The sequence below is a fragment of the Ornithodoros turicata genome, chromosome 1 (genome assembly GCF_037126465.1).
Source record: "Ornithodoros turicata isolate Travis chromosome 1, ASM3712646v1, whole genome shotgun sequence".
In the NCBI taxonomy this organism is placed as follows: domain Eukaryota; kingdom Metazoa; phylum Arthropoda; class Arachnida; order Ixodida; family Argasidae; genus Ornithodoros; species Ornithodoros turicata.
The window spans coordinates 126,205,959-126,230,929 of record NC_088201.1 but is presented as its reverse complement, the minus strand read 5'-3'; the positions used below and the strand labels follow the sequence as shown (position 1 = coordinate 126,230,929).

The 24,971-nt window shown below is 44.5% G+C and overlaps 1 protein-coding gene across 2 annotated transcripts in view; it reads left to right on the top strand.

Annotated features, from left to right (window-relative positions):
* Positions 1 to 13,011, top strand: part of LOC135378581 (GPI-anchor transamidase-like) — a 53,546-nt gene extending 40,535 nt beyond the window's left edge. Inside the window, exons 8-9 of one of the 2 annotated variants that reach the window (XM_064611637.1) lie at positions 4,394 to 4,566; positions 12,102 to 13,011. In XM_064611637.1, the coding sequence (XP_064467707.1) occupies positions 4,394 to 4,566; positions 12,102 to 12,177 (249 nt within the window). In that variant the 3' untranslated portion in view covers positions 12,178 to 13,011. Of the gene's footprint in view, positions 1 to 4,393; positions 4,567 to 5,216; positions 5,486 to 12,101 lie in introns of those variants that run through there. The other variant, XM_064611638.1, reaches the window with a different exon arrangement.
* Positions 13,012 to 24,971: the final 11,960 nt, after the last annotated feature.

Below are 24,971 nucleotides of genomic sequence, written 5' to 3'. Positions count from 1 at the left end.
ATATCATTCAAGAGTCAAAAAACGAGGTACCTTGATGTGGCCGCCAGTCTAGCAATGTTTATTGATCCAGGTATAAGTCTCATCTACAAGAGCGTTCCCGCCAAAGAAGTATGGCTAAAGGATGTCGCATCCAAGGAGCTCGAGAAATTAGGACCAGATGAATGGCCTTCCTCAGTCGAACTGACTCCTCGTAAAGAACATACGTGTCAGTCAGCAAGCACAACACTTTGGCACAGTTTCGATCTGTTTGTCAAGGGGTGTTCTGCCTCCCAGTCACAAAAAGAACTAGAGAACTACATCAGTGACAAACCAGTGAGTTGTGATGCTGACCCATGTCAGTGGTGGTACACCACAGGGCAACACAAATTTCCCCACTTGGCAAGACTTGCACGGAGGCACCTACCTGTACCGGCAACATCAGTGCCAAGTGAACGTGCATTTTCTTTGTCTGCCAATGTTGCCTATTCACGCAGGGCCTGTCTTACACCACGACATGGGGAACGTCTTGCCTTTTTGCATGACAATTTGTAGTCCTCTGATATGTAGTTTAAATTTTCAATGCAAATAAGAAGACTGCACTACATCAAGTTTTCCTTGCGTTCAGTCTTCATATTTGCATTGAAAATTTGAACTTTTATTAAATCTGACCACCTCAGATTCCAAAGCTATTATCATTGCAGCTAGGCAAAGTATATAGTCGTACACATGTACAAGTGTGCCACACAAAACAAACTCGGGGCTGATTGCAGAAATCAACGTCTTGGCGTGCGATACGGAAGTCTGCATAGATATGATGACAGCCGTGACCTTGTCAGACGACCCATTCTTCTGAGTGGGCCGATTACTGTATAAGTAGTAATTTTCGCGTTGACCTATTTTTCGCGAATTTAAAGTCCCGCGAAATATTCGAACCAATGACAGAAAAATACGTGAAAGAAATATGTAAAAAATTTGTCCCAGGACGCTGAGGCAACTTATGTATACGGAGTTTCTTACGCTGTTACACTGCATTGCTTCGCAAAGTGTTCAGTTCGCCGCTGCAACTGGAGACTGTAGTCCAGCCTTCACGTACGAATCCCGCGCGGATGTAAGCCTCCCGTGATTCCGGTTTCTTGTAAGCCTGGATCATCCAGCAAGCACGTATAGACCTTTGGAAAAGTTGTCGCATCACTACGAAGTGCCAATCGCACCTGCTCGATGCGATGACAGGAATGACGGAAGACAGGGCAATTGGGCAATGGCACAGATACGAGCCGAGTAGGACCCCCTAATCGCATCTCTTGCAGTCAGAAGTGCTCAAAAGGAAGACAAATTGAACGAGTTACCCAGTTGTTATACCTTTTATTAGCTACTTCCAGGAAGTTCAAGGTTGATGGCCCCTAAGATGCAAGGTGGACGCAGCGCGGTACCGCGAATTTAAGGTTCCGTTAATACTTGCCTGATCCTGGCTTCTCACAAATTCGCGAATTATTGAGCCCGCGAATTTAAGCACTTATACAGTATTTGATTTATTTCCAGACTCTAAAGGTGGGATATTCGAAGGGTATTCTTTTTGAATGTTTCGTACATATTCGAATTCGATTCGAAATGGTGCCAAATTACTGCAAACGCATTTTTATTCACGATTTATTAATTTTCGCGAATTTCGCGACCGCTAAAAAATCGCGAAAAATTGTATTCGCGAACGCAGCTTGACATTGATCCCGCGGAAGGAAACAGACCTGGAATCGCGAAATTAAATACTCGCAAATAACTTCACAAATGCGATTCGCGAAAATTAATACATTGCGAATAAAAATATGTTTGCAGTATTTGACTTCGATTCGCATTGAACATGAAATATTTGAAATCGATTCGACTAGGGAATTTTGCTATTTGCACACCTCTACTTGCCACCCTTTTCCACTTCCTTGATGAGCGCAACCTTCCGTTCCAGTGTGAGGGTCTTGTACTACCTGCGATGCGCCATAGCGATGTTCGGGGCCATTCCAATTCGCGGACGTTGGTGCAGTCGAAAACGTTGGTGCAATCTGTGCAATCGAAGATGAATGGCGAAACGAAACTGGCAGAAGGTGGCGCCTGGCGTGTTCGTAGTCCTCTCTCCCTCTCTCCATTGTCACAGGGTCGTCACTGGACCACACGCTCGCACCTCCTCTCCAACTCGTGACTCAGTGTTGCGGAGAGTTTACAAGTGGTTGTAAGAGAAAAGGTCTTCTCTTCAAAGTGGTATGGAAGGATGGAGGGTGTGGAATGTGGAACGTTCCTTCTCTGGGCTTTGACCTCCTTAATCTCCTCTTTGCGTGCGGTAGGGAAGAATGCATGAACCGGTCCAGACTTCCCACTAAGAAGATTTCAATTTATCCATTTTTTCCCCAAAAGTCATTCGAGATAAGAGGGGGCAAATACATGTCAACTATAGGAGAATATTCTCTGATGAAAGGAAACTTTGATTTTTCCGGGATTTTGAGATATGTGAGCTCGAGTTAACGAGGTTTTACAGTATCTCTTTCTAATGAATAAAACAAGTTACATTTTACACCTTGGAATTGAATGGGAAATGGGCAGTGGATGAGATCAAGAGCATATGCATAGTCATACCTGGCAAGCATCCTGGTTTATCTGGGAGACTTCCGGGTTTGGACAAATGAACCTTCTGGAAAACACAGTTTCCCCCCTGTATCTATCGAAACAGATACTTGCACTGTGGTCACGTAGACATAAACTCCTGTGCAATCTCATCCCGATTTCAATCACCATTGTTGCTGCTTTCTGGACAGTTTCTAGTTTTCAGGCGGTTTGCTGGGTGCAGGCTGTGGTGTTTATGACAAGAGGCCACAGTAGGCTTTTCCTGTGCTTGTGCCTTGGACATCACTGGTCCTGGCACTGTGTAAGCAAAAGAAGTACCGTGAATCCTCGTTAATTCGAACCAGCTTAATTTGAAATCAGGATAATTCGAAACGTTTCCGGGATCTGCAGTCCCTCTTTTCCGCTTTGGGATCTGACTGCTTAATTCAAAGTTTGTTACGTACCCCAGCCCACTTAATTCGGAATGTTTCCCACGCGATTCCTTCGATGTCCTTCAGTGCCGTGCATCTGTGAGTCACACTTAGTCACCATGTGCCCAGTGGCTTACCAATCAAATTGCACACCCTTCTCACCATTGTCATTGCTCTCACCACACTTTCTCTTTGTGCCACTTGCCACTTCTGTTTCTCTCTCTCCACCAGCCGAGTGGGTAAGGCGTCCCGTTCGTTGGTGGTAGCCAAGGTTGCGTTGAAGACTGGGAGGTGGTGGGTTCAAAGCCTACCACAGACTGTGCTGTCTTATGTTTTTCCTGGGTTTCCAGAAGACGTTCCAGATGAATGTCGGCACAGTTCCCCCTGAAGTCAGCCCAGGACGCATACTAACCCCCCCTGTTCGCCACTCCTTCTTGCTGACCTCTCTCCATCTGTCTACATCTGTGTGCCGCTCATAGCCACAGTTGCTTTGCGGTGCTAGCACGGCTCTGTTCCTCATGCTTTCATGTGTATTGGGATGCAGCACACAACTTGTGATCGACTGCTGTGTGAAGGAAACATGCAGAAGTACAAAATGATGATGATCAAAAACAAAGTGGCGGTTATTGAGGCCGCAAAAGCTGGAACGTGTTCGAAGACCCGCCTTGTGTACCAGACTGCTGTACCGTCATGAACACAGTCCACAATATTGAAGAACAGTGACAAGATCATGTGTGGGTACGGTCACGATCAACGAGGATATTGTTCTTGATCGAACTGATAATGATCAAATCGTTGAGGTTAACGATGATCCACCGCGCGTGTCACTATTTACTGAGGTGCTGGCTTCCGTGCATCTGGTGCGGGACTTCGTTGAGGGAAACTGTGCGTGCACCGATATTATGTATTTATTATCCTGTCTTGAATTGTTCACTGACATTGTAGAATGCCGCAAGATCTTGAAAAGAATGGCGCAGTACATTTGTCACAACCACAGATGAAACAAACAAGCAAAGTTGGCAGAGCCTTTGAGAAAATTTGCACAGCTGTGTGCAAAGGCAAGCTACCACTAGCAGTTTGCATTAATGTTTTTTTTTTCTTGAGTAGCACAAATACAATTTTTGGGGTTTACACGACAGGATGAACCTTCTGGAGAATGTGGAGAAAAATTATGCATATTGATACGTGTGACTGCATCATGTACTATGTGAACAAAGGTCATTTAAAGAGAACTACTTCTGCCACAGGACAGTCCATCACATATCTTGCTGGGCCAGATATCAGTGGAAAAAAGGATAATTTTGCATTGCCATTGTACCACACCAAAGAGCGGTTACATAGTACATATCTAAATGTATCACATCCATGTTTTGTAACCACATGCATTTGTTGCGCAGCTACGTGTGTGCCCCAAAAGTGTGTGCATATCAACTGTGACGTCACGGAGAGACCTCTTCCTCCGGAATGTTGATGAAGTGCCATTGACAGACTTCTTTGGCAGTGTCCGCAACGTTGAGCTCAGCAGAAGCAAAGTCAGTCTTCCTCCATTTTCTCCTGAATCAATTCCATTGTAAGTAACAATTTAATTTTGATTTCATAAAATAATTTTTTTTAGTCTGGTAAATTTTTCCAGTTTTCACTCTTGTGTTGTGACAGTGGTGTGTTATCGCAGGAAACTCACTTTGGAGCATGGTTATCAGATTTCAGAATGGTCCATCATCCAGAAAATAAGATAATAAGTGATTGTGGCATTTGCAAGGATTATGTGAATGTGACATACCCGACTCTTAGTGTGTTTTTTTTTCTCAGTAATTGTTGGTTTGCCATTTCTCTCTCCACAGCAAATTTCAAAATCTATGCTGTAATTCTGGAGCTTTTTACAGTGATATGTTTGCTCCTCCTAGATGTAACGAAATGAAAAGGCAGGTGATAGTAAGTCGGGGGACATCAGTACAACGTCTGTGTGGACATTAACGGGTCCTGCCCCACCTATGAGAGGCTATACTGAACAGTATGCTGCATCATTTCATGTTTTGTGAATGGAGGTGACTATGGAGCTACAACCAGAATTTGCGTCACACTTATTACATTTGGTTCTGGCAGTGAGACACTTCTTGAAATTAGAGTATGAGAGGTTGACAAGGACACACTGCTTTTTGTTGTTTCTCCAATGACTCTCTGCCCCTTGGCTGCTCCTCTTCTGGCTGTTGACTATTGGAGAATGATTTAACTGCCCTTCTGGATGACTGTGAGACTGTTCCTGTTTATTGGAATCCTGCTGCATCACCTCAGAGACCAAGAACCAAACTTCAAGACTTCATCTTGCCAACACAATGATTGATTCATTTTGCGTCCGTTCACGAAGCAAACATTGTGGAGGGCGCAAGACATCCCATAACAGGCGGGCAGGGAACTAAGCAATTGGACTGCAAAGAATGTACACAGAGAATTTAGAAAAAAAAATAAAAAAATACTGAATGCATCCCGACTCTACGGTTTGATGTGTGTTTCAACAGATGAAGTATCTAGTCCTAACATAGCAGAGCCTTTAAATGGATCTGCCAGAGAAGTGAGCACACAGAGTAGTGTGGAACAAATGCAGCGGCTCACTTGAAGTTCCTCTGTAGCAACTATTAGTCTTACGGGACCGCATGTGGGACAGCAGGCATTCTGTGCTACAAGCCTCCACCAAGTAATTTGACACTGTCAGTTTCCTGTCCCCATACACCATTGGAATGAAGATGGGGCGGTCCGTGGAAAATGCCGCCACGTCACTACTACTGCGTGCCATGCCACAAGCTTCAGTTCTATGAGCAACGTCCTGGAGTGAAGCCACGGGTTGGGAAGCTCCCCAGCACATCCGGCCCTCCGGGATATTACATCATCGCTGGTCAGGACTCATGTACAGGAACACCATCTCCTGTACATAGTACAGTGAAATCTCGTTAATGCGTACCTGTCGGGGATGCGAAAAAACTACGTACTAAGCGGTAGTACGGCTTAACCAAAGACTCAAAATACAAGGCCACGTACCTGTCTAATGGAAGAAAAATCTAACATGTTCGACAAAATGAGGATAGATATCTCCGTGTATTGACTTTGCAACAAGATAGTTCATTATTTTCGCTTTGTACTGAGGCGGCCTCGCAGAAATGATCGCGGCTTCAAATCCACATACATTCCTATGGAGCTGTTCAAGAAGTCCCCGTTTTCTGGCAAACTGATCGATGGTATGGATGATGTCCAGTTTCTCCTTGGTGTTCAGGACACGGTGGCATGGCGCTGTCCCACAAGCCAACACAAGTGACAAAGAAGTGAGAGACGAAACTATAGAAGGGGGAGGAGGTTCGGAGCCTACTTGCCCTCTCCAATCTGCGGGAGAATGACCTCTCCTCCTCGCAGGAGTGACGTATTGGCGTCGCCCCGTCTCTGGAGGAGACACGTGCTTCCAAATCTTTGTTTCTGGTGCGGGAGGAGCTAGTTTTTTTGTTCTGCACGGTCTGTTTCAGGACGAAAAGTACACATTAACCGATATTGAGGCTGTGAGCAGCTACGGCTTAAGCGGGTAGCAAATACATTGGTTTCAATGGGAGTCGCGACGGGGATTCAGCGCAACTACTGCTTAAGCAGAATTACGGCTTAAGCGGGTACGTATTTACGAGGTTTCACTGTATAGATGCTTCTTCAGCAATTCGTGACGGCTGACCAATATTTGCCTCGAGAAACTGAACCTGCATATTCTCTGTAGCATCATATCACTACAGATGCTTTCCTGTATGTCCATGGTGTGTACCTTCCTGCAAAGCATTTGTGACCAACTTCCTATGTGATATGCTGCACCCATAAAGTTTAACCTGCTCGAGTTGCTCAGAATTGGAATATGTCCAGCTAAGTGCATTAAGCAAGTGCTGCATGTGCTGATGGTTGAAGTGACATTCTCTATCCCCCTCACCCCTGTTCCAGTGATTTCGTTCCGTGGTGGTGGTGGTGTCAATATTTGCAAGCTGTTTGCTTGCTTCAAATGGTGGCAAGTTGCCTTGGCTAGTCACTTGTCCTGGGCTGACTCAGTAGGGAGTTACTATGCTGACGTTTGTGTCAGAGCATAGGTTCTCACACTTTCATCCTGGGAAGCCTTCAGCAACTTTCGAAAAAGTGCCCAGAAGCATGCTGAGGGGTTTTCTCTGCTTTCCATAAAGGCGTTTTGTTTCATGATTTTTAATTACAGAACGACTTCCAACGAGGGTTGCCTCCCATTCTGCTATGTGGCTTTTGTAGGAAATTCCAAAAATAAATACAGTAGAGCCCGGATAGGGGGCATCTGGATAAGTGAAACACAATATTTTGAGCCTGTCCATGAGACTCGTATTTATTTCTTAATGCACATGACAGTGTCCATACTCATTTGTGCAAGATAAGCGCCAAGACATTCTTCTTTTGCTCAAGGAACACTAAAGCAGTTCCGAGTGCATTTCAGGCCTCTTGGAGTGTCACCACACGTGCTTCTTCAATCTTGTCATCTAATCCACGGCTGTTGTCATTGCAACTGACTATAGTCGAACCTCGTTAAAATGAAGTAGGTTAAAGCGAAGTCGGTTACAGTCGGTCAGCGAATTTTCGGTTGTTACGAATTGTTTTTCTTCACTTGGTTGGCCATGCATTGGTTCTATGGGGATTTTTTTTCTACAACAAAGTAATCGCCTCTATTTTCATCCCATCCTCGGTTATTGCGAAGTTTTTGCCCCGAATTTCTTATCGCGGAATGACTAATCCGTGGAGATTAGCAATGCTGCGTACGTGTCACCAATGAGGCGAATGACCTCGATGAGCGTTCGCGTCCTAGCCTGGCGCTCCGCTCTGCATTCTCTCGCTTCCTCCTGGCCACATCTCCACCTCCGTGCCCAGTCCTCCTCCACCCACGTGACCACGCGTAACATGATTCATTCCCTCTTACTTCTGCCAGTGATGATAACGTGTGTACACCTTCGACCAGCTGGTGCGCCATGTCTCGCAAACGGAGAGCGTTGTCTAAATGCAGATCCTGCAGGATGTTGACAGCGGCATGAAAAAGAAGAGCGTCGCCGAGAAGTATGGCATTCCCGCCAACGCCCTTTCAACGATTCTGAAAGCAAGGGAGAACATCGAAGCAAGCTTCCAAGGTACGACCTCACTCGCAAGTTCCAGAAAAAGATTGCGGAAGTGCACGTTCCCTGACGTCGAAGATACACTCCTAGCGTGGTTTAAAGATGTGAGGGCGAGGAACCCACCCGTCTCGGGCGCCTTGCTGCAGATAAAGGCAATGGACCTTCTCTGGCAAGGCTTCTCTGCTAGCAGCGGTTGGCTGCATAGATCCAAGGCGCGCCACGAGATCTCCTGCCACGTGACCGCCGGTGAATCCAGCAGCGTTCACCGGGAAGTCTGCCAAAATTGGCTCAAAAAGGTGCAACCACTGCTTAGGGAGTACGACGAGAGGAATGTTTACAACGCCAACGAGACTGGCGTATTCTTCAAGTTGTTACCGGATCGCTCACTCGCAGTGCGAGGAGAGACACGTCATGGTGGGAAGCGAAGCAAGGACTGCCTGACCGTCTTGTGCGCAACTAATATGGATGGCTCCGACAAGCGGAAACTTCTGGTGATCGGCAAATGAGAGAACCCCGGTCGTTCAAAGGCATCCACCATCTACCTGTCGACTATTGGGCGAACAGCAAGGCGTGGATCACAACTCAGCTGTTCGAGGAGTGGCTTATCGCCTTTGATTGCGACATGGACAGGCAGGGAAGACGTGTGGACTATTCGTGGACAATTGTTCAGCGCATAAGGTGGCCACACCTTTGCGCTGTGTGAAGCTGATGTTCTTGCCGCCGAATACGACGTCAGTGATGCAGCCCCTTGGCCAAGGCATCATTTGGTCGCTAAAAACCATCTACCGGAAGAGGCTCGTGTCAAGGATGGTCTTTGACATTGACCAGCAGTGGGCCACGACAGCAATAACCGTAAGGACTGCGATTGAGATGTTGTTCGGGGCGTCGAACGACGTCACGCACACGACAATACGAAATTGTTTTGCGAAGGGCGAGTTCGAGGCCATCGCGGAGGAAGTTGACGCGGAGGCGACATCGGTAACAAACGAGGCTGGGCACCAAGTGGAAGCTAGCGTGTGGAAGTGTCTGCAAATGGTGGAGGAGGTGACTTTTCGTGATTTTGTGTCGGCCGACGACGAGGTGCTGGTGGCAGCTGAGCTGTGAGAGTGACGTAATCGCTGCCGTCACCGCGCAAAACACGATGGTTGGAGCTGACACAATCAGTGACGACGACTGCGGTGACAGTGAAAACGAAGGCACGGAAAACTTTCGCGTAACCAGTGCTGAGACGCCTAGCATGGTGCGGACATTAAAGGACTCCCTCTTGGAACACCCGACGGCGTCAGAAGCAGATGTTTGCAACGGACTTTGTTGTCTCGACAAAGTGAGCGACATCGTCATGCACAATGCTATCGCGATGAGGCAACAGGTCATAACGGATTTTTTCAAATAAATATGCTTTTTTGAGAGCTCATTTTTTGTTGTGGCCTGACTGTATCATATCACAGCGTAGTGCACGCTCTTGTTCATAGTTTAGCAGCAATCTCCCGCATTTTTTGGAGGCATTCTTTTAGTACGAATTTCGGATACAGCAAACAAATTTGCGGTTCCCGTGAGACTTCGCTATAATGGGGTTTGACTGTATATCAACAACGGCTTCATGAGAATTGGTGACACACATTTCACATGACCGTCCACATTGAGGTACTCGAGACTCGAGATTTGGAGGACCTTCTGACTGGCTTTCGGACCGAGTCCTTCCTTCCTCTGAAGCTTCAAATGGCTGGACTGGTCATCAGCCCCGCGTGGGTGAAATGGGAAAATAGGAAATCATTGAAGCAGAGTACGGAGTAGTTCACTTTACCCTCGAGGTTGTTGCTCCCGCTGGCAAAAATGTAGGTCGCACACGGACTCTGACCGAGGACCGGATAAGTAAGTGAAGCAGGTTGTTGAGTACTTTCCTATAGTGGTTCCTGGAAATTCCTGTCTGGATCCGGAAGCTGAAGCCCGGATAAATGACGATAAAACGCGTGGACTGAAATCTGTCCCCACTATTCTTGTCCGTATAGCACGGGATACGGACAGGTGAAGCCTGGATAAATGGGGGTGGACTGTAGTACCTGTGTACTTATCGGACCCTGCTGAAGATATCTGAGAAACTGAAGTGCATGTTCGTGTACGTACCCATAGTGCTACAGGAACAAAGCAGCCCTAAGCAATTTGAAAGTATGCTGTGCTGGCAACAGGTGCACAAAAGGAGAGGCACATCTACCAACAGCGAAGAGAGGAGTTGAAAATGCACGACTCCCCGAAAACTCTCGCAGAGCCAGATAAGATCCCTGAAACTGTGCAGAGAAGCACATGCATTGAACGAAACTTCGTGTCACTGTGTGTTGTACCGGGCCGTGCCAACATTGGCCAACTTCACGTATCTTTAGCAAGACAAGCCGCACAAAGTCCAGCGGCCCGTCTGCCCTATATACAGTGAAACCTCGTTAATATGACATCCCCCCTTTATGACCGGTTTTCTGCAGTGTCCTTGGCCATATGGTCATAGTGACCTACTGCAGTCGAACGGCATTCATCGGCCATGTCTGAGAAGAATCGCAAATGGACAGAGCTGACTGCTGGAATGAAGAAGCGGATATGCGTCAGATTCAAGGATCAACCATGCACACATACATCAAACTCATACGTTATTTTAAAATGCCTCATTATTCGTATTCTGTTACCAGCTCACGTAATTGTCTACCTTTCGAAGCCTACTTAAAGGGCACGACATGACTCGTAGCACGAGGTGTTCATTAATATGACAGTTCACTTCATGACCAAACTTCGCGGGAAACGGCCGTGGTCATGTTAACAGTCTTGCAACTGTAGACATCACTGCAGGAAAACCGGAATTTGTAAACAATACCTACGGAGTACTGACCAAATTTTGCCTTAGGGGTCGCACCACAGCCCTCCTGCGGAGAATCCTTGTTCTCCTTTGCAACTAAAAAAAAGCTGGTTTATTCTCAGCGTTAAAAAGACTGGTACCCAATTTGCTTCCTAATGTCTTCAATCTGTGGGATAGCTGATGAGCATATGGAATGTCTATGCTGGTTGCCTGTACTTGACTCTTTCCACCTGGGGTTAGTTCTGTCACCAAATGGTCTTCAGACGATGCCAGCCACAAAGTCTTCCGCATAGTTGACTTTCTTTAAGTGGCAGGTCTGCTCCTTGAAACTCACCCCCACTTGACGTCAGTGCTTTGTCTTGTCTGCACCATCAATGACGCATTTCTTCACACACTGTTGTTTCTTCAAGATCATGCTACATGTGCATTTTTGTTGCACTAGATTATTTTGAAAGCATGTACTAGTAGGGGGACATACTACCATTGAAAATCAGCCATGCTGAAGATGGCATTATTCGGAATGGCCTCGCACACTTTCTGTGACTCTTGGCTGGCTTGACTGTTATGCAAACACCTAAACTGTTATAGTTCTAGTCATCCTCAAAAAGTCGTCGTTGTCGCTTTTGGCTCATTTGCATAACATAATTTGGTGATGGGTATCTCGAATTTTGAAGAAAAAAAAAGGAGTATCTTTAAATAATGAGTGTTCCAGTTCTGTTATCTGATATTTCTGCCAAAACCTCCAACTAACAAGTCAGTGATTGAATTTAGGTAATTGGTCATGTAGTGGTTACATGCTCTCTCCAATAGAATGTCTACCTGGATTTGTGACCCAGTTGCAACAGCATGTATGCTGCTCTCATGATTTGTTTATAAGTATTCTGTATCGAATAAAAAGCACCCTGTGTGTCTCGATGCTTTGCTTTCAATCTTGGTTGACTTGCAATAGTGATCTGCAAAATATGGGGCCCAAACCACAGGTATATAATTCAGTACTTGCCTCATAAATGACTGATATAGAGTTGTTCCTGTGTCATTGATCATCGTATGGTTAGAATGAGTATGTGACCAAAGAGTATTGCTATGGAATGACATAATATGCTTAAACATTCCCCATATTTCCAGAACGACTACTGGTTCCACGCAGCATAAAGCTACACAGAAGGTCTGGCACAGAGAGGCACAATTTCCATCATCGTGATACCCTGAGACTGTGTTGTGTTAGTTACAATTTAGTTGCTTTTCAGACACGTCTTTTTTTTTGTGTGTGTGTGTGGTGTAAATAATGGTAGAAAATTGTGATGGTGTGAATGAGTGTCATCAAGAATTCTGTGGTTCACCATGGACAATTGTTGAACAGGGATTGTGCTCCAAACGAGCTTGCAAGACTTTAATCTGGTCAGCCATGATCTTGAATTAGTTGGAAATTGCCCTGCTTACTACAGCAGCGTGTGTATGCATTACATCTGATCTGCATGTGTTGCCTTTGCCTGGTTGGCGATCATGATGGATGTGATGAACAGCCCCAAAACAGCCGACATGGTCTTTGTGTAATGTTATTGTGGACCACGTTCTCTGACACGCTAATTTCTGCAACATCACAGGTTGTGCCCTTCAGTAGAATATAGAGAGGGAGAACCAGCATAAAACCCTTATTGTATTGCAAAATTTATGAATTTTCAGAGCACAAGACAATGTCAAGCAAGATTTGGCACTTGGAAAAATATGTTTCACAAATAACGAATAAGAGTGAATAAGAATAAAGTCGTGAATAAGAGTCAAAATGCAAGCTAACTGGTGATACAGTTGTGTACTGTCCAGACATTTGGACGAATGTAACAATTGCCAGGCTGACTTTCAGTTGACGTCTGTGCTAAGGAAAGATAGAAACTGGGCCAGAAGGCTCCCCTTGGAATTGGTGGAGATTAGGAGTAGAGGGAATTGTGTTAGCTATCCCTCCCTCTTGCCCCCCTCTCTATGTCAAACTTTCTCCGATTGAAAGGTTCTGGCTGCGGATAAACCTGCTAATGTGTTCGAGAGTGTGTTTGTGGTCATCTGAGTTCAGTCAGATTTCATCGTGTTTTACAATTAGTTTTAAATATTAGTGATATACACTCGAACTGCTTTACAGGACAAGCATGTGAAATGTCACCTTTGTCAGATGTGCTGGTGTCAGATGTCACCTTTGCTGATGTGCGGCTTAAAACCCACTGAATGTCCTCCTCATATCTCATTGAACCAATGAGCCACAGCAGCATATTTCTCATTGGAGTGGTTTTTCATTTCTATTTGCCAGTAGGTTTTTTCGTGGTGTAGTCACATTAGATTTGCGGAGCTTTCCAATGAGTGTAAATGAATTAGACTCAATGTGACTTGGAAATTTATTGGATCAATGCACTGTACATGGTATCCTATCACAGCACATACTTAAGCTTGGGTGTCATATTCTCAGTTGCACAGTGCCTCCACAGATGCGCCATGTTTGACTAGTAATAATGTCGTGCATCATATAGTGATAAATAGAAAACCTAAAAGATGTAATGAGCAGTGGCTGAAGACTAAACCTCCTTCACCCCTGCTCCTTTTCCGGAGAACACCTCATGAAGCGCCACATTGCAGTGTAAACCGAACACTAGAGAAGAGGTTGCAGGTAGTCACTGTACAGAAGTAAGAAGCAAACAAATTTGAAGGTATCTTGGACAGAGCAAAGTGTAAAGCATTATGCCAGCTCAGTCAGGTCTTGTCATCACCTTACAACTTCTCTTGTTCATTTAATACTGATGGGGTACAAGTATTTAGATCAGCAAGCATATCAACTAGGCCCATTCACTTGATGATAAATGAGTTGCTGCAAACTGTGAGGCAGAAGCACATGCTTTTAAGTGTGGTAAAGGAAAGCCGGACATTAACACCTTCCTCGGATTATGTACATGATGCAAAGGATATTTTTAGTGGTGTGACATGGAAGACCAAGCCAGGAAACATTGTTAAAAGCAGGTTTATGGGATTATGCTGCTGTGTCGACTCCATAGCTCTACCTCCCATGCAAAACCATTTTGGGTTTAACGGGTACTACGGATGGAGTTGGTGCTACCATGAAGGAGAGTACTATGCCTCAGCCGTGGACCCTATCACCACTAACGCCCCAGGAGAACAGGCTGAAGAAAGAGCAGTGGGAGGGATGCAGCAGTCATTAGAGGACAACCTGCGGATCTAAAGTACCAGCTGCACTAATAAACGTGCCACATTTTGAAGGTATGTCTGGACTTGTTCCAGATTACATTCACGCGGTGTTCTTGGTCGTTGTACGGGCTGTCACAGGTACGTGGCTGTCTGAAACCAAAGGAGCATTCTACACGGTGTTCATTTTTATTTGTCACATAATGTTTATTAAAAAACTGGCAGAGCAAAATAGATGCCTGTTTTGCAGTTGAGTTATGTGGCCAGATGAACATGCTCTGGATGAAAGTATGTAACTACAAGGTCACTAATTACCTAACATTGATTAATTAACTCTTTAATCATGGAACTTTGCAAAAAAGCGAAGTAAGAGGAATATATTCCTCGTTGAAAGACATTCCATTTAAAAAAAATACCTTAAATGTGCAACTGCTTTCCGAAAGCAATTTCATGTTTAAAAAATACTTAAATGCACACGTGCGTTGTAATATCTATCCCTGAATTTCGCTATGCAAATGAGCCGAAACTAGAAATACGCACTTTGAGAGCGCAGAAATGATGCAACCTTCGCCTTATCTGCGTCGAAGAGCAGTCTATCTGGCCAATAGATTAACTCCCACACCAATCAGCTCCGTCACTCCAAAGCACGTGGCCCTCTCACGTGGATTGAATGTCGCTCTCGGCTCACTTGCATAGCGAAATTCAGCGATGGATATTACAATACACGTGTGCATATAAGTTTTTTTTAAACATGAAATTGCTTTCGATGACGAATACCTCGCGTACTGTTACTTCACTTTTTTGCAAAATCTCTTAATTAAAGAGGTAATAAATTTTAGGTAATTAGTGATCACGTAGTTGCAAGTTGCATGATTTTCTTCCTTTCCTTCTGCTTTCTTCGAGCGAATGTCTGCCTGGCCATATAACTCAACTGGAAAAACGGCATCTGTTTTGCTCTACTAGTTTTTTAATAAAATTTCTGTAACGAATAAAAATGAACACCCTGTATGTTGGTAAGATACGAACAGTCAACATAATCAACAGAAGAATAATGACTCCACCAAGCTCTTTATCGAGACCACCAAGGGACTTCAGTGAATATCGCTTTTCGAAGGCCTCACAATGGAAAGCTTCGTTACTTTTCTGTTTTTCGATGTGTGAACTTACATCACGTTAAAGCAAAAATTTGGAACCCGAGAAAGGGACAGAGGAGGAACGACACGACACGTTCTCTCGTTTCGAGAACGTGTCGTGTCGTCCCTCCTCTGTCCGTTTCTCGGGTTCCAAATTTGTTCACCATGTACCAGCTGGCCTGCACCCTTGCCCTTTTGCACGTTAAAGCAACCGATTCAAGATAGTGTTTCACGAGGAAGCAGAAAAAAAACTATCATATACTGGAAAATTATCAAGTGACAACGAGCAAGTAATTAAAATATTTATTGTAAGAATGTGAGGCAGTCTGGCTGCAACAACAACTACATGAATGACGATGGGATGAGGGGATTCACCGCACTGCAAACGTAGACACTGTCTATGCAAACTTGTTTAACAACAAGAAAAGAAGGTGTATGAAGACGTCAGTCAAAACAATGAAAACTCCCAGTGATTTACCAAGACCCCCCTACACCCCCCCCCCCAAATCTGGAAGAGGTCCCCCTAAAATTTTGTGATTCCACAATATGTTGTCAAAAGCATGTAAATACAACCCCTTGCGGAGCCAAACACTCCCCCCCTCCCCCCACTGACGGGATTCTGGGTAAACCACTGAAAACACCCCTCTGCTTCATTAATTTCTTATCCACGCTAATACCTTATAGGAGGTATAACAACAGATGTACTAAAAATATTTAGTGTGCATGCAGCAACAGTGACAACACCATAGGAATATAATGTGATGTCATACAATTTGATGCAAAGTCTGATACATGTATACGCGAAAGGCAATGCGAAATCACAAAGGTCACTTATCAGTCGGTCTTCGTGCAAGCAGGATGATGGCACATTATGAAGGCAGTCCTCATAACTATAGATAAATATTGGGTCGCTACTACACCTCTTGGTTCAGATTTGGGAGGATCAACCGTCCTACACACGCCGCTTACCTTTGTCATAATGGGGCTCGTGCAAGAACAAAATGCATCGGCTCATTGGCTCCCAATGGACCCATTACTTGATCTGGTTCTTGATTTTCTGGGAATCTTCTTCACCACAACACCTGTTAGAGCGCTGAAACATGAGATCAGCTTTCCCTCAACACCTCTCGTTACTCCAGTGAGAAATACCTACGTTATTCACATGAAATTAATTGGGTGCCTCAGTTCTCATTGAAGGTTATTGTTTCTCATTGAACCAATTAGCTCCTGATTTCCTGGAGCGCTCACACATAAAGTCAACTTTCCCACAACACCTCTCATTACTTCGATGAAAAATACCTGCTTTATTCACATTAAATGAATTGGGTGCAGAAATTCTCATTGAAACTCTTTGAAATTGATGGGGACGTTGAATGAGATCGAGCCTACTTTTTCCAGCAGGGATGATACCCACAAGTATCAGTAATCAGTTTCTCCTACAGTCTTTTGGAGGTGGCCTGCATTCTCTCCCGGCTGCTCGTCGCGCTGTCTGTCACCTCTGAGTTATGACCTTTATGTTTCGCGTGCCTCCCCACGGCTGTGGTTGTGGAGTCATTTTGTGGTGTTTGTCCGAATGACGTGTTCTCGGCTGTGCGCCATTTTGCTTCCGTTGCTCTCTGGGTGGCTTTGTCCAACTCTGTGACCTTTTCCGCTACTTGGAAGCATGCTCTGTCCTCTTGGACATTGGACGTATCGGCGTCTCTTGTTGGATTACCTCCTGCGTTAGCGTAACGGAGGTCAGGAGTTCCCATGCTCCCCCCACAAGGAGGCCGTCTGTACCCCCAGCTAGATCCTCTGTAAAAGCGCAGAGTATGCATCCCGATATTTCGGCGCGGCTATGGTTATTTTCTTTTCCAATCATGCTAAGCGACAATGTTCCCGACTTCGCTTTGACTTTTTGCCCGAATGTCAATACAAGCGTTACGCTTTCCGTGGCTTCCGCGCTCTCCTTTGGGAATAACCTCTGTCTCATCACTGTTAATTCAGTCCCTTTATCTGCAACAGTTTGTACGGTGGTGCTCTGACTATGCAGTTTGACAATGTGCAAGTCAGATACATTTTGCTGCCCCGTCCGCAGTAGTGCAATTGGTCATGTATTCCCGCGTTCCATTGAACCTCTGTATGCAATAAGGAGATAAGTCGAGTTACCCCCTTTTTACTATTTTTGCTGGAATAACATCTACATCCTAGCATATACCTGCCATAGAAAATTTAGGACCGTATTGCAATTTATTGGCCCGCTACAGGAGGTTAAGAAACGGGAAAAGTTTGAGTGCAGCTAGGAATTGTTTGCGGTACTTTCGCACATTCCCCCAGGGCGTCAGTCGTGACGTTGCCCACATACGTGAGGCCGACAACGGCAAGCCCTATCACCACCCACCACCACCACACATTTGCGGTACTCCCCCGGAGCTAGCCTGAGCTCTTTCAGCACGGCATCCTTCGTAGCTATCCAACTCGTCCGTAGAGACCTTTGAGTCGAAGTGCTTTACCCGTTTTGTGACTTACTAAAGGATTACGTGGCTTTGTATATTAGCCGGCACATTGTATGATCGAAAGATGCCTTCGATTCTCTCAAACCACACCGGCACCTCTAGGCCAGGTGGTAACGGCAAAACTACGCCCTTCAGCTTTTTAGCATATTACCAGAGGCGATGAGGTACCAAGTCGCATTTTGCAGCTTGCCAGTGACATTTCCAACCCAATGCGCCGCGCGCGCTCTCTTACTAGCAGGATCTGTAGCCTCAGTTGCTCAAATGCGACGTCGCTAAGATTGTCCCGGCCGAGAGCAATGTCCTCTTCCCTGTCTCATTGCATTTACTTGATTCCATGCTAGCTGCAACTAACACACTGCTATCAAGTATCTTCTGCCTGTCCATCGACCGATTACCCCTGATCTGCCGCAATGCTACCCTGCAACTAACATCCTGCTATCAAGCTTATAGTTTGCACCACTACGTGTGTGGAGAGTCCTACTCCTATACGTACCCCTAACTATACACTGGACCGTGAATTATGCAAATGCTCTCCTACCTGGTGTGTGGTCGTGTCGATGGTCCTCCCAACGCCTTCATTCAGTTGCCAGTTCAAAGTTCAAAGCCTCGACAATGTCTGCGCCGTGGCGTACACACAGCGGACTCTGTTGACCCAGGTGACCCGCCGATCCAATGGTGCTTCACTCCTTTCGGTCCTCTTCGCTCTCGCTGTCCGTTGCCTTCGATGCTGCTCGTTGCTGGTACAGTCATATTCACTGCAGCCCGTCGCAGATGTTCTTTCAAAACATATCTGTCCATCGCAGTCGTTGCTTGCCCTTGCCAGTGTAGAGTACTGCAGTCCGCGGCAGTTGTGATTTCAACGCCGCTTTCCGTCGCGTACCAGCTCCCGTGGCATAGTGGCTAGGATGATCGCTTTCCTGCACTGGGAGATGACACGGGTTCGAATCCTGTCATCGGTTGTGCTGTCTGAGGTGTTCCCTGGGTTTTCCGAAGACTTTCCAGACGAATGTCGGGTTTTCCGAAGACCTTCCAGACGAATGTCGAAACAGTTGCCCCTGAGGTTGGCCCTGGACGCATACTAACCTCCCTGTCCCCCACTCCTAACTTCCTGCTGTCCTCTCCGCATCTGTTCACGTCTGTACGCCGCTCATAGCCACACTTGCTTCGCGGCGCTAACGCGGAATTAAAAAAAAGCTTTCCGTCGCAGTCATTGCTCACACAGCCGCCCCTACGGCTGTCCATGGCTGCGGCTATGAATGACTTGCCTCTTGCCTGTCTGTTTCATGCCGATGATCGCTGCTGCTCTTCTTCTGGCCAAGAAGGAGATCCTGTCGACTGCACCAGTAAAAGTTGGTCTTCTTGTTCTAATCTTTCTTTCTAATTCCCGTGACTTGCCAGTTGTCGGTGATGCTCACGGTTGAGTTCAAGGTACTCAACAGCAGATGATCTTCAATACTTGGAAACAGGTATATTTACAGCGATAGACTATGTGGCAAAACTTGCATGCTATGGCAAAGCCACTCGTCCTCCGAGCAGTCCGTTTGCTACGGAATCCGCAGGCCAAGTCCCCCTATTTTCCAAACCCCCTCCCCCTTTCACGCGACTCATGTTACACACCAAGCAAAATAAACCATAACAAAACAAAGCAGTGCCCCCTGCGCAACCTTTAGCTCGACTGACTATGGCTTCCTGTCGTCCGCTACAGACACACACGAAGCACTGCTCACACAAACCCGATCTCCCGTGTTTCTGCGCCAGACTCTGGAAGCTGCATATAGACCCTCGGTCATGCAAGGGACGAGGGTGGAATCTTCAAAGTGTTGGGCCGTGTTCTGTGAAAGCGCGAGGACACATAGAACATCGATGGAAGTAGCTACTGCGCCATTTCAGCCAAACTGCTCCAATCACCGGGGGCTACGCCATCCAGCGATGTAAGAGGAGTTTTTGCTGCATTTCCGCCAAAGCGCGGAGCGGGCGACTACTTCGCAGTCCACTGAGGTCGCGCACGTCACGAAAAACGAAACTCGATGTAAACGGGGCGAACCAGCGTTTGACCAAGTTTAAACATGAGAGGGAGCTGTCGCAGCGACTTACTAGCTTTCTAATCGGCCGAGGCCGATGCCAGCTAGGCTAGGCCTAGTCTGACCCCATTCAAGCAGTCTCATGGCGCACGTGTGCGCCGTCACGTTGACGCTCCAACGAATGTGCTGTTCGCTTTGTGTTATTTTTTCTGTTTTCCCCAAGCTCAGAGACATGTTGCCAACGTCGAGTATACACCAACTAGCTTGCATTTTGCTTTTATGTTCATCGCTATTCAAGCTGAGAGGCACGAGGTGGTCTCCACGCTAAGAGCGCTTTTCGGTTCCTAAAGGTAGCTCGGCGTGTCTCCAAAGATATCGTTTAGACCTATTGTTGACGGTCACCGAAACTTCCTACTTTTGAGGATCGCAAGGCTCTTGGACAACGAAACACATTACGTATGTGGATACGCGTTTCACGCCCGCTGGGCTCTGACCCCTAGGCAGCAGGTTAGGCTCCAGGCTCCCCGATCTCGCGCCTTTAAGTTGAGTGGAAAATTGCCCAAGACACAATGAAACGATATAAACGTGGAAAGCACTCATTTCACATCATAAATTAGTAAACATACACGCCCGAGGTCCTCCGACGGTGGATCGCGAAGCTGCGCCATGTTGCGCCAAAACTCCATTTTCGAAGCACTTCCATCACCGGTAGAAGTAAAAATATAAGAGACCAGGTACTTCAGTCGCACAACAAGTTACAACTTTACAACGTCCTCCTATTTGATTATAACGTACATATCTCCATGTGTGATAGTCTCCACTGCTCCGGAATGTGATCTGATAAATTTTAGCAATTAATGTACAAACAAATATCTTGTATACAATGTGTGACTATATAGACAGCTTTTTATCTATATCTTAAAAAATTGTAAGAGTGTACAGTTTTGACTTTGAAAATTTAAACAAGAACCTTTGGTGTTGGAGTTTGCGTTTTGTCTCATTATGAGCTAAAATCTTCTAAAATTAAAGTATGTCCTTTCCATTTGTAGTGCCTCATATGCCATGACATAATGAATAGACTCATAGTTTTTCAGTATGGCTAATGAAAACCTCGGGTACATTCTGTGAATTGGATCTATGTTTATGTGTGCTGCTTTGGTTAAGTTTGCAAAAGGAATATTTACTTATTATAATTACATATCTTCCATTGTGTTTATGCATAGTGCTCATCTTCATTGGTTAAACATTTCTGATGACAGTTGTGTGATTTGATTCTCCCAAAATCTTATTGGAACTGTGTGCCGCATGTTATGATGATTAGAATGGTAGACTCCGCCTGTGCATCATGCTTGTCCATCACTTGCATCGCGTCATTTGATAATAGATTCCTTTCAATATATATTGTCAACTGTCCAACCGTTTGAGAAATATATACACTGTGCAATTTAATTCGTAAAATAAGCCTTCGCAAAATATTAGTGATCCTCTTTTATAAACAAAGATTGATGTAACGTGCCTCTAAATTTCAATTAGCGATTCTTCTACAATTCTATCCTTCGGATGTCGGTGTTGTATAGGGTGTGGTCGTATAAAATCTCTTTGATTGCCAGCGCTGATTCCACGCGAGGATCCTTGTACATAGTGTGGAATAAACGTCTCCTTAGCAATCTTCAATCTAATCATAAGCTGTTTTCGTTGCGATGTGTAGAATACATTACATTGATGACGAATGTTACAGTTATTATTTCAATTATACACTTGTTTATTTCCATAAATTGCAATTCTATTCCAAACACTGAAGTTTTCGTTTGTTGTCTTGATTGATGAATTCCGAAGACATCAAATAGTGTATTCTGATTATTGGGCGCTTGAATCCAGCGTTGATTAACGCGGGCGATATGTTGTCGCCGTGTTTGTATTGCTTCAACAACTTGCACTTTGTAGCGATGAACTTGCACAGTCTCTTATTTATGTTTCCTTTCTTTGTACGAAGATTCTTGAATGGCGTACAAGAGAATATTAGATGAAAATCGTCCGATGGTCCACCACAATTGATATCTTTGTTGAGTTTCAATAAGTGATGATACATCAGACCTTGCACGACAATATTGAACTTCTGTTCATTCGACATTATTGCAAGAACTGGTAGAAAAAAATTAATGTGTAGAGGCTTTAGTGGAACATATCACGTGATAATATTTTTTATGTACTTTCCATTTCAACCGTTAGGTGTAAGTTTAACAAATCCGTAATGAATCGCGCGATATGTTTGTATATGATAATTTGATCTGTTTGCATTCTTGATTAATGCAATGCCCATTGCGATCATTACAATTACATTTGGCCTAGTGTATTTCAATTCTTCGTTAGCAAACCTCAAAAACTCCACCATCAATCCCAGTGGTCCTTCCGATGTTGACGTGCAAATATTTTATAACTATTGTAGATTCGGCATACAAGTTCTTGCACCTTGAATTCCATAATTTGCACCATATCTCCGAATACGACCATGTCTAGGACGTATTGAAATGCTGTGGTAATAGAATCATTTTGTAACTCTTCTTTTTCGAAGCCGCTTTTTATTACGTCCTCCCATGACCTATGGTAACGAGTACAAAGTCCGTCCATCTCTTCAATGTAAAACAAATGTCTGTTCTGTTTTGTAGTGTGCCTCGAAACTTAATTAAATCATATCGGTGCTCATTTTATTTATTAAAAATTTATTATGTTATCGTGTTTAGAATGTTATTAATATCCACCTGGCGCAAGAATTATGAAAGTCAATTTACAAAATGGTGTGATGAGTAAGAAAAACGCGTGCTTTAAATGCGCTAGAACTCTCAATTCCCAGCTTGAGTTGTTGGAGTCAGTTTATGACTTTCACCAAGACCACTGTAGGATCCCCCTACTGCCTGCGGGCGTAACCTTCGCGAAAGTGCATGGGAGCTTAGCTTCCCTCTCTCACTCGTGTTTTTTTCCTTTTGTTAGTGGGTTCTGAATGAAAAAGATGTGTTCCTGCTTGTTCAGAAACTGCTTGCCTAAATTAATTACTGCTTTGAGTTTGCTTCAGATGATCGCTCGATTGATACCAATAAAAATATTCTACTAGTTGGGAAAGTATTTTTAAGTTGTGTGCGTTGATTTTCACTGTAGCAAACTTTTACATTAATTTGCATTTCAGATGAGTTGTTTGTTTGTGGCTTCTGCGTGTATAAATTACTGTTGCAAAGTTATCATAAAATGATGTAATTAATTTGATTCTCGTTTTCAAATGAGTACTGTTTCTATCATTGAATAAATTTGACTTTCTCTCTTTGCTTCAGATATTCACTCGATCGATATTTTGTGAGTTGAGAATAATGTATGCATAATAGTTGTGTCAGATCTGAAATACATTAAATGCGGCGTTTCTCGTTTTGGTTGAGTATTGTTTGCGCCGATAATATTTCTCGTTTGCTTAGATAATGTTTCTCTAAAACCAGTTTGCACTGACATAAAAGTCTATTCTTAATTTTTTTTCTTTTTTGCGTGCTATTGTTTGTTTGTTGATAGAATTCTTATTGTGTTCTTGAGAATCGAATAATTCCAATGTCTATTTGGCGATAGTTGATCAATACAAAAATTTCGCCTCTGTACACCGGTCCTAAGAATATTTCCCTTTGCAGGAAAGAATGTGAAAAAGAGAGAGGGTTTCCCCACCCCATAGATTGACAAAGGATGTGCAGTTTCTTTGCTTTTGTGGTGTATAGAGGGAGAGAATGACCCCAAGAGGCTTAAGTAGCATAGATGGGCTGTACTGTGTAAAGCTAAGCTGTACTGCGTGTTTGGATACCTCTGTCAAGGTAATGTTTATAGTGCCTGAGTAGAACGAAAATTCTATATTGTTAGGTCGCAAGGATGATTTTATGATAGTTCAAAAGATAGATTACTTCCATTTCAATTTATTAAATTTGTAATGTTTGATCGTTTGTTTCAATAATATTTTCCTGTCTGTTGTTTACACGTTGGCAGGTGCACCGTTTAGAGTGTTTCTCTGCTATTCATCCGTGCATGTTTCTCGTTTTAGATTGTTTTTCAATTATTTATCCTTTGTGTATCTCTTGTTTGGATTGTGCATTATTTTGGCTCTGTATTAGCTGTTGATCGTGTTTCTCATTATTTCCTTGCGTGTGTGCTATTCCCATCATAAGAAATTGATTAATTGTGTCGTGTTGGAATATTCAACTTAGCTTCCCATATTCTTTATTATGTGCATTGCGTTCCTTCTGCTTTCTTTTTTTGGATGAATTTTTTCTCAACTTAGCTTCCCATATTTTTTACTATGTGTATTGTGTTTTCTTCCATTTCATGTTTTTGGCTGGGTTTTTCGGCTTCACGCAGAATTACAACATAATTCCTGCCACTATTTGGCTTTACTATACTTGCATGTAAACCATCCACCGCACAGCTGTTGTAGCGGGAAAAAATTATGAAAGAAGTCGGCCCAGGGCGAAAATCGCGAATGAAGTCGGCCCAGGTGTGACGGTATCATCGCCTGGCTAGGATGGCGGTGTGCATGTCCCTACTTACGTGTAAACCACTCACGCGCCGCCTGAAAAAATTGCGAACGAAGTCGGCCCAGGGTAAAAAATCGCCAAAGAAGTCGGCCTGGTGTTGTCAGAGTGCATGCCCCTACTTGCATGGAAAGTGCCCACGCGCCACCTGAAAAAGAATGGAAACTAAGCCCGCCCACGTCGAAAAATGCACAACCATAAGTGTACGCTCAGCTCTTTGGCCCGCTGTGGTAAGCACACGGACAGCCCCTCACCTGCGCGCCACCCACCGTGTGCTGGAAAAAAATTAAAAAATCGCTAGAGAAGTCGGCCCAGGGTGCACAACGATAAGGGCGCACTGAGCCCGTCGGCCCGCTGGTAAGCATTCGGACAGCCCCTCACCTGTGCGCTGGAAAAAAAATAATAAAAATCGCTAGAGAACTCCGCCCAGCTATTGTTCTTGAAGTTACATACATCTGTCAGAACTTTGTAATTAAAACTCCACTATGGTGCTCACGTGTAATAATGTGAGACTTTTTATAATAAAACTTTTAATTTTGATTGTAATCATATTGATTAAAAATATCTTCTTTGATTAAATGTGCTATCCCTTCTGCTTAACTGAAAACTTGCG